The sequence below is a fragment of the Spinacia oleracea genome, chromosome 5 (assembly GCF_020520425.1).
Source record: "Spinacia oleracea cultivar Varoflay chromosome 5, BTI_SOV_V1, whole genome shotgun sequence".
NCBI lineage: Eukaryota > Viridiplantae > Streptophyta > Magnoliopsida > Caryophyllales > Amaranthaceae > Spinacia > Spinacia oleracea.
The window spans coordinates 24,344,758-24,355,436 of NC_079491.1; the positions used below are offsets into that span (position 1 = coordinate 24,344,758).

General features: G+C 35.0%; 1 protein-coding gene across 1 annotated transcript; it reads right to left on the reverse strand.

Moving 5' to 3' along the window:
- Window positions 1-1,715: 1,715 nt before the first annotated feature.
- LOC110793001 (uncharacterized) lies at window positions 1,716-2,591 on the reverse strand. The gene has a single exon (XM_021997828.2). The coding sequence runs from the start codon at window positions 2,437-2,439 to the stop codon at window positions 1,948-1,950; it is 492 nt and encodes a 163-aa protein (XP_021853520.1). The 5' UTR covers window positions 2,440-2,591; the 3' UTR covers window positions 1,716-1,947.
- Window positions 2,592-10,679: the final 8,088 nt, after the last annotated feature.

The window sequence follows — 10,679 nt, forward strand, 5'->3', positions numbered from 1 at the left end:
ATAATAATAATTAAAGCATTTGACAACCATGAAGAAACATGATGTCGTAATTCTCATAAGCATCAAGTATAGAAATGTCATGCGTAGCTGCATATATATTTAACAAAAGGTCTTGCGCGCACAAGGTGTACAATAAATTTATTGTACACCAAGATAACTTTTACCCATTTTTTTGTAACTTTAACTTAATTTTGATTAACTTTTATATTAGTAAAAAAAAGTTGATAGATAAACATTCAATGATTAATTTTATACATTATTAGTGATTTTGAAAAAATAAGTTTTATTAAAATGAAAAAATTTATCACTAAAAAATAGATAACTTTTACATATATGAGCTTAACTTTTACGCATTTTGAGTTAACTTTTACTCCGGTGTACAATATTTATTGTACAACCCTTGTAAATAAGAATTTGTGTATATTTAATTTTGTGTTAATTAATTTGAAACACTTAGTTCCACTAGAAAACAAACTAAGATGATCTAATTGAAAAATTACTTGACATGATAAATGACGTAGTGTGTCCCATGTCAAATACTCCGTACAAAGTATCAAATATCCATCCGTCCTTTTTTGTTCTTTACGTTTGGTATTATGCACGTGATCTAACGACTAAATAAAGGTACGGAGTATCAAATATCCATCCGTCCTTTTTTGTTCTTTACGTTTGGTATTATGCACGTGATCTAACGACTAAATAAATATGAATTGAGATTTTATTTAAATAAGGCAAATTACGTTTTTTTATAATGTTTTCACTTTTATAAAAAAAAACTGACATTAGGAAAATAAGAAAGATTTAATGTCCCAATGGAAAAAGTGTGAGAGGGTAAATGACATGATGAATTTAATTGGTTAAAATAATCCTTAAACACAAATTTTGATAGAACGTTAGGATATTTGTATGATCATATAAAAATAAATGTAAAGAACAAAATAAGATAACCGAAATAACATACGTTAAAAAAAACGGAGGGAGTAGTCAATAATGTCATTGTCTTATTTACAACCATAACTTAAATGTTGGTGTACCAGATATTGACGCAAATATCATCAATGTGTCACAAAAAACACAGCATCCAACAACAAAAACATCCAACTCATACAATTTTTTTCTAACCCATAACCCCTCCAACATTTAAGTAATTAATACATCTTCAACTACTCACTTTTCTATGTCAAAGATTCTCTAATCACCCATATATATCTATTTCAATCAAAACGAGACTAAACATGCAACTATGCAAGTACAAATACGCTATTTAGCTCGCTATCAACTACTAATAGCTATTTTTTGAGCTATTTGTACGATAAAGATAGGACGACAACTTATATTACAAACCGACGTACCTAAATAGTTAGAGTACGTTTGATAATCTTTCATGCAATACATTATCAGTGGTGAAGCGGTGTTGGATCAAAGATGGCCCACTAACATTTCAAATAAAAACAAAAATTATAAAACTTATTGTTCTTGTCATATTTTTTGGTTCACATTGTAATTTTGCTAATTTACGAAATCCAACTTTAAAATCCCGACTCCGTCACTGCATTAAACAAATCATAAATTCATAATTCTCATGTGTGTTTTACATACCCGCAGCGACTCAAGAGTCAAGAGACACAATTAGTAGACCCGGTGGTATTGTACTATCTATAGAATCTTTATGATGTGAAGGATATTTCATGTTAGAATGAATCATACCGATCGAATTAAGAACCAAAATTAATGAATTGAATTAACAGGAACTCAACAAAAATATTCTAGATCCAACACTTTCTTTGTTCACTAGAAAATAAAAGGCACTCCTAGTTAATAAATAGTACAACCACTTTCCTATACATTCATCAACTACATAATTAATTAACTAATCTATTTCCCTAAAAGTGAAGTTAAAGTGATTAAACATGAGGTAAGAGGAATTAACGCATTGTCGGTGATCAACTAACTCCTCTCTCTTGGCGGAGAAGGCGACGGAGTATAGTAAGGCGGAGAAGTGCAAGGAGTTAAGAAAGGCGGTTCAACCTCGAAATCAGCTTCATCATCGTCATCGACCATAATAATAACCTCAGACGAGTGATCATGAAACTGGAAATCACCAAAATGCTCACCCAAACTAACCCCACTTTTCATCTCTCCTAAAACAGTAACAAGCTCAGTTTCGAGCTCTTCTCTTTCTTCTTCCTTGATGGTGAAAAGAACCCTCGAAGGAGGGCCGTAAAATCCCTCGATTTTGAAGAGTTCTGAGTGTGGAAGGGCGGCTGAGGTGGGTAATTGTGCCTGAGTTGCAGCTCCGGCAGGCTCAATGCGGCTGTTGTTACGGTGGGATTGTTGTCGGCGACGCCAGAAGAGGTAGAGGATCTCGGCAAGAAGAGCAAAGAGTAGGAAAGAGAAGACTGAAGTGAGTGTAATGCCAAGCTTGCTGAAGCCACTCATGGTTGTTTGGTTGTTTTTTTTGGGTTTTTGTGTTGGCTTTTCCTTTTTGCTTTGGAGGTTTGGTTAGGAGTGTGAGAGTAGGTGAGTGGTAAAGAAGACAGAGAGATGATTGAGTATGCAACGGTAAAGGGGGCTTTTCCACTCCAAAGGAGTGTGGAGAAATGGGATATCATTATTTACCATCATTATTGAAAAAGAAAAGTAAAGAAAAAAAAAAGATGAAAGAAATTAGTTCATTTTCATTATCTAATGAGATCCTAACTAAAGGTTAAGCTATGTTTTAAAGAAAATAATTTAATTAGTGTAATTGTGTGCATCTAAAGTACTAAGTCCCTACCAATGATGTCTTGGCCTAGTGGTTAAGACTGAGGGCCTGTGTACAATAGGTCTCAGGTTCGAATCCCCCCGCCCCCATTTGTAATTTATATTGCCCTTGTGGCTCATTCGCACCAAAAAAAAAAGTACTAAGTCCCTCTTTTTCTTTCCCTAATTTCAGTTTAGGTCTAATAAGTTCAATTTAACTTAATTCAGATCCTTTGTTTCGTACATATTTATTCAATCTAAAAGAACAGGACTAAGAGTCAAATTTTCAAGACAAACGCTTTTGTGTGTATGACATACATAAATTGATAAGAACATCCACATTTCGGTTATGTGTTATCCAATCGAGGGTTGATGATAGAGGTGACAAAAGTATCATGTTGGATCGTGTTCCTGTCAAGTAATAAATGGATAGAAGAACTTTAACACTAACTCGACTTGTTTAATTAATTATCTCGTGTCCTGTTTACCCGTATAATTAACTGATCAGAAACTCATGAAAATAATTTTTGTGACACTTTCATGTCGTGTTTTTCAATAAAGTTGATCTAATTCTAAAGGTTTAACACCAAATACATTAAAAATATAATTGATCTTTTACACTGATTGAGTCATATCAATCTCGTGTTATGAATCTCAATATTAACCGACCTATTTAATTAAACGGGTTATGTCATGTTGGCACTTGGCAGTAGTTCACTATTAAAAATTAATGAAAAATTAACTAAATTAAGTAATTTTTAATACAAATTAATAAAAAATTAACAAAAAAAATTCGGGCAAAAGTGGTCACTTATACATTAACTCCGCCAGTGAGCACAAAAATTTAATTCGACAAAAAACCTCTCGCCGCTCTCCCCTCCTCCCTCCCTTTCTCCTTCCTAGGATTTGATTTCTTAGCCATTGTAGGTCGAAAATAGTCTAATTTCTTCGGAAAGTAGATTATTTTCGACCCTCTCTCTTCATTTACACTACAACATATAAGAACAAAGAGGGCGAAAAAAGTCGCCCTTTTAGATCAAAATATCACCCTGCTAAGCTATAAGAGCGACCTTAGAATCGCCCGGCCCTCAAGGTCGCCCTGTTATTGCCGTTGTATTAGATTTTCAGGGTAAATGTTAAAAGTCGTCCTCTTTGGTTGAGATCTAATATGGAAACTTTTTTCGCCCTCTTTGTTATAATCAAGAAAGGCATCCACATTTTCCTTCTTTGGTAGGAATCAAGGACGGCATAATACATTTGTTCTCCCTCTTAAATCAAGAAGGGAAATTGTTTCGCCCTCTTTGTTCAAAATCAAATACAACAACTAAACTCGCCCTCTTTGATAACTAATTTATTTTTAAAAAAAAAATCTGATGGGTAGGCAGGAACCTGAGATAAGACAATAGACATAATTCATACCATAAACTATTACAAATCTTTGCACATTGCTTTCAAAAGTTCTTTTACAACCTCCATAAAGATCACCTATAATTCTTCTTCTGCATCTTTCATCAACCTACAAAACTTATCAGGAATTTCAGCATGGTCTTTATCCTCTTCATCTCTATCATTCAAATTCTCGGGCATTACATTTGTAGCATCATGCACCAAAGCAACTATCTCCTCTGATACGAGAGGATCTTCATCATCAAACAAATCACCTTCCTCCTCAGACATTTCCATGTTTCCCATGTCAAGGAATTGTTCTTCTCCATGGAATATCCACGGATTATAGTCAGACTCCATTCTTACTCGGAAAAGATGAGCATGCATTGTCTCTCGATTATGGTCGATGTAATTTCGACCCTTCAAACAAGGACACATTTTCTTAGCCCCGGTATTAGGGATTGTGTCTTTGAAAGCAAAATCGAGAAATTTTTTAAACACCATTTCGGTGAGTTGATTGTAACCGATTTCTCAACCCTTGTATATGCATCCAACTCCTATCATTATCCAAGCCCAACCCCATACAATAAGACCTGCTGGATCTGTCCAAATTAATTGCCCACTAAAAGTGAGACTATTACTAAGCATTTTTATTGTTGGATCTTCTAAGCAATAATACGTACTTGTAGTACAATTAACGGTTGGGCACTTGGGCCGTTGGGAAGAAATAATATGGAGACTTGAATCGAAACGCCACTTAGCAAACTACGTTGCGTGTCTCTTTTGCTCCATAGAGTATTAGCACGTGCTACACATCTAAGATGCACTGAGCTGTCAAAACGATTACTTATGGCGAATTCTGGTTGGTCGTCGTCTTTGATCTCAGGTCATGATCTGGCGGGGTTGTGATGGGTTATTCTATCATGCATATCATCTTCGAGACTTCGAGCAGGTCAAGTTTGGTTCAGTTTGTATATCATTTTGAATGTAGGTCGGGTTCAGTTATAGTCATCTTTGTGTCAGGATAAATTTTTGATTTGGGTCTTGTAGAATCGGGTATGAGCCTTTTTACTGATAATTTTGAATTCTGGTCAAATTTGGATCAGATAATTATAGGGTCAGATAAAACTTAGATAGGTTTAATTGAATACTCCGTATAAGACATATAAGTACAAGTACACAACGAAACAACCACTTAGATTAATAATCAATAATGATGATAAGGCTAGAATGAAATGTTTATCATTCAGATTGTTAAGATATCTATTGGACTATAATTCGTAGCAGACTAGTAGCAATCGTATAAGACCAATAAGAATATGAGATTACGTACAAACCTACATTGTATAACACTATAAGTCTATAAGTATGTAACGTCAATATTAATCTACTTATAGCAGTTAGACTAGTGAATTCTGAACCATTTGTAGTACGTCAATATTAATCTACTTATAGCAGTTAGACTAGTGAATTCTGAACCATTTGTAGTAGTTAATAATTTGTAGTTACTCATAAGCGTTTTAGTAGTTGCTAGTTATTATAGTTAGTTGGTTACTGCTAGTAATTGCCCAGTTAGTTATAAGATACTTATAAGTTAAAACTTATAAAAATAAGTTTAAAAGAGTGCAGGCCTAATAAATTACTACTTCCTCTGTCCCAAAATAGTCGTTACACTTATCTTTGCACAAAGTTTTAGGTGATAAGTGGTTGTTTGCTTATCAATTGTTATTTTATTGAAAAAATAGATGTGATCAGAGTTAGTGGGGTATTTTTTTTTAATTGAATGAGAAAGGGTGTGGGGACAAAAAAAAAATTAGTGGGAAGAGAGAGACAATATTGCTAGATTATGAGAAACTCCTTAGATTGGAGTGTATTTCATTGATCAAATATATAGGGATTACAATGAGTCCTAATATCATTAGGAATACTAATATGACTAGAAGTCTAATATACATCAATTATCCTAAGAGATTAAATCCTAGTATATTTCTATCTCTATCACACCCCCGCAGTCATAGCGGGAGGAGGTCGTACGCTAAGACTGGATCTAAAATCCTAAAACAACTGTCGTGGAAGGCCCTTAGTGAAAATGTCTGCAAACTGATACCGCGATGGAACGTGCAACACTCGTACGTGACCCAACGCCACTTTCTCACGAACAAAGTGGATGTCCATCTCCACATATTTGGTGCGCTGATGTTGAACCGGTTGCTAGATAAATAAATAGCACTGACATTATCACAATAAACGATGGTGGCCTGACGTAGAGGACAATGTAATTCTAGAAGGAGGTTACGTAGCCAACATGCCTCTGCAACGACGTTTGCGACGCCTCTATATTCTGCCTCTGTGCTTGATCTAGAAAGGGTAGGTTGACGCTTCGAATACCAAGAAATAAGATTGTCACCTAAGAAACAACAATATCCGGAAGTGGAATGGCGAGTGTCAGGCACCCACCCTAATCTGCATCAGAATATGTAATCAAGCGCAAAGTAGATGTAGGATATAAATGTAATCCGTGATCAATGGTGCCCTGAATATACTGCAAGATGCGCTTTAATGCATACAAATGAGGCTCCCGTGGATCATGCATAAAAAGACACACCTGTTGTACCGCATAGGCAATGTTAGGGCGAGTAAATGTAAGGTACTGTAAAGCACCTGCCAGACTGCGGTACTGATTCGGGTCCGCCACAGGAGGACCTGAATCTGCACTAAGTTTTGCATTTGTATCAACAGGAGTAGCAGCAGGCTTACAAGTCCCCATGCCTGCACGTTCCGAAATTTCCTGTGCATACTTTTCCTGAGAGAGAAGCATATAAGAAGGAGTACGGGAGACAGAAATTCCAAAAAATAATTCAGGGGCCCCAAATCAAATATCGGGAATTCGATTTGCAAATGAGAAATCAACCTGTCACGAAAAGCATCTGATGATATGCACAATATTATATCACCCACATAAAGTAATAAGTAAGCCATATCATCACCATGCTTAAAAGTAAATAAAGATGTGTCACTTTTTGCAATAACAAATCCCGTCAGTAGTAGAAAATGTGCAAACCGTTGGTACCATGCACGAGGGGCCTGTTTTAGGCCATAAAGTGCCTTACGAAGCAAACAGACATAATTGGGAGTTCGTCGGTCAACAAAACCTGGTGGTTGATTCATATAGACTGTCTCCTGGAGATCTCCATGTAAAAAGGCATTTTTGACATCAAGTTGGTGAATAGACCAACGCCTTGCCATAGCAAGGCCCAAAACGGTGCGAATGGTCGCCGGTTTGACCACCGGGCTAAAGGTTTCATCACAATCAACTCCTTTTTCTTGTGACCTGCCATCACAAACAAGTCTAGCTTTGTGCCTTAGAAGGTCACCTTTATCATTTTCTTTATGAGAAAAAATCCACATGCAATTAACAATATTCACCCCCGTAGTCTTAGGCACTAATTCTCATGTCCTTGTATTAATTAAAGCATCATATTCATCTTACATCACCGCATTCCAATTATGTCCTTGTGTTAATTCTATGCTAATTAACTCAATTAATGCAGCGGAATAACTCAAATACTTTTCTTTATTGAATAATAATAATCGAAATAATAATAGTGTATATTCGATAAACCCTTGAACTTTAAATACTAAAATCTGAACTCACAAATGAAACCAACTTAGAAAAATAAATCCTAACTAGTGAACTCTCCATTAATCCCGTATGCAAGCATGTCACATCATCACATCAAGTTCCTGAAAACTGCTCACCAAAAGGTGAACAGGGCCAAGCCAAAACAAATAGGAAATACGGGTTAGCAAAAGCTAAGTACGAATATATGCAAGACATGTAAAACATTTATATATAGTTGAACATACTTTCACAAACCATTTAATTCAAACTTTCTTAATTGAAATCATAGAAGATTCATTTTCCAAAATTAGAAACTTTCCATAAATAGTAACTTTCCATAAATAGTAACTTTTCATAAATATTAACTTTCCATAAATAGTAACTTTTCAAAAGAATAAACATTTCAAGAATTAAGATTTCCAAAATAGAAACTTTTCAAAAGTATAAACATTCCACGAAAAGAAATATTCCCAATATATAAACTTCCCAAATATAACAATATTCCAAAAGTAAAAACTTTCCAAAAATAGATTCCAATTAGAATATGAAAATCAAACACCTCTTCTTATCTCCCCTTCCTTCCTAAATGTGCACACCCCCAATCTAGTATTCCATCACAAATATATACATTGGGGTACTAACCAAATAATAGTCAACAAGTGACCCTCGACTTACACAACAAGTGATGCGTATGAACATAAAAGTTCCATGAAGTCCATTCCAACTTGATACTTTATAAAAGTATAATAATGTCATTAAAGACCACCCAGTTCCAACCATATGATAAACTAACAATCCTCCTTTTATTTAATCAAACGTATTTTTAAAGAAAACAACGTATTTTGAAATAAAGATTTATAACTCATCAAAACCAAACAAACTATTTCAAACACAACTTGAACAAATACATCATCATATTAAAATCAAGAAAAATATTTAACCTTTCAAAATTCCTCAAACAATTTTCACAAATCAAGAAACAATTCAAAATCACTAATTCACAATTTTCAATTTGAAAACAATTAATAATTCGAAGTTAATAATCAAACCATACATAGATTTCAATCTATAACAATCTAGCCACATATACGTACCTTGATTAAATAACACCTCACACAAAGATTAGTTTGATCCTGCTACGGATCACTCACGAGTTCCTAACAATTAATAAATAAAACCCTAATTAGTTCATGATTAAACAATTAAATTAATAAAAATAAATCTAATGGACTTAAATTTAATTCATGAGTTATGCATTCATAATAACAGTATTATAAATCAAAATTTCGAACTCATGGTTTAAAAATACTCTTTTAAAAATTACGGCATTAATTTAGAAGAGTTTAAATGGTAAAAACTGACCGTAAAAAAAAGAAGGCTTTGAAAACAATTGGGGTGTTGAAGTCACGACACCAAAAGGTAGACGTCAGCGGCAAGGAGTGCACGACGGGGGTGTCGTGGTGGTTGTATAAGGGTTTTAGGTAAGAAGGTTTAGAGCCAAAGAGGGAGAATAAGTTTAAGAGCGGGCTTGGGAAAACTCTCAACTTTTGATGTGAGGAATGATGAATGAAGTAGGGGGTATTTATAGGTATAGGATTAGGGTTAGGGTTAGAATGGAACCCTAAGGGGTATGGCCGTGGTTTGTGTTTAAGCTAAGATAGGATTCTGAATCTAGTCATGATTTTGGTGATATTCGGTTTAGAGTAAACTTTTTTAAAATAGAAATACAAAAGATAAGATCACGAAATTTTAAACAGAGGCTTGAATAATTAATTAAGATGAAATTTTCAGAATTTATCTCAAAGAATTCGGATTTTAAGGGAATTTTGAATTGGTAAAACTCTTAAAATCCAATTTTAAATAGAATTATCTTATTTTTCCAAAATAAATCCGAAATATATTATCATAAATATATTATTATATAAAACTGATTTTATAAAATACTAAAAGTAATTTTCGGATTTTTAAAATAATTTTAAGTTGATTAAACTCTTTTTCTCCAAAATTGATTCCTAATAGAATTATGAATTAATAAAGTCCGAAAAAAATAATTTAAATTCAGTTTTGAAAATAATATTCAGGATTGGGTTGCGCCCACTGTTGCTGTTGATTGGGCCTTTGTTGTTGAGGTTAAGGAAGGGGGGGTTGTGCCCACTGTTGCTGCCGCCAAGGCCATGTATTTGGGTCGGCCCAAGGCTGTTGTTGGACATTGGATTGGGCAGCTTGAGGATTGGGTTGATGATTGTTGGGTTGATGATTATTGGGTTGATGATTGTTCCCCTTCCACGACCACGACCTCTACCCCTTCCACGGCCGCGTCCCCGACCACCACCACCCCTATCGTCGCCGCCAGGGTTGTAGGCTGGCTGGTTGTGTGGTTGTGCAGCCACTAGCGCTGGTTGGGCGACAAATGCGGTGTGTGAACCGCTAGTATCATGAGAACGACGTTCCTCTTCGGCTAAGAGTCTATTTCGGGCATTTTCAAAGGTAGGGAGATGATCCGTTTGTTGGATCATGGTAGCCACCGTATCAAAATCAGTATTGACAAGACCTGCAACAAGACGTAAGACTAATTTTTGTTCCGACACGGGTTGGTCGACGTTAGCCAATTGATCTGCCAAAACTTTTAATTGAGTACAATAAGCATTAACATCCGCAAAATTATTTAAGTGCAATGTAGAAATTGATTATCAAGATAAACTGCCCTGGAGTGTTTGTTATCTTGAAAAATCCCTTTAAGTTTGTTCCAGATTTGTAATGCCGTGTCTCCACGACACAAGATAGATTGCAAGAGATCATAAGAAATAGTACCATGCATCCATTGTTTCACAATCGAGTCAAGACGGTTCCACATAGTGTCCGAAATATCGGTAGGTTTAGGAGTTTTAGGATCTATGTGATCTAGAACATTAAAAGCATGAGCATGACA

Coding starts and splice junctions, on each gene's coding strand:
- LOC110793001 (XM_021997828.2), bottom strand. CDS start 2,439: ATGAGTGGCTTCAGCAAGCTTGGCATTACACTCACTTCAGTCTTCTCT.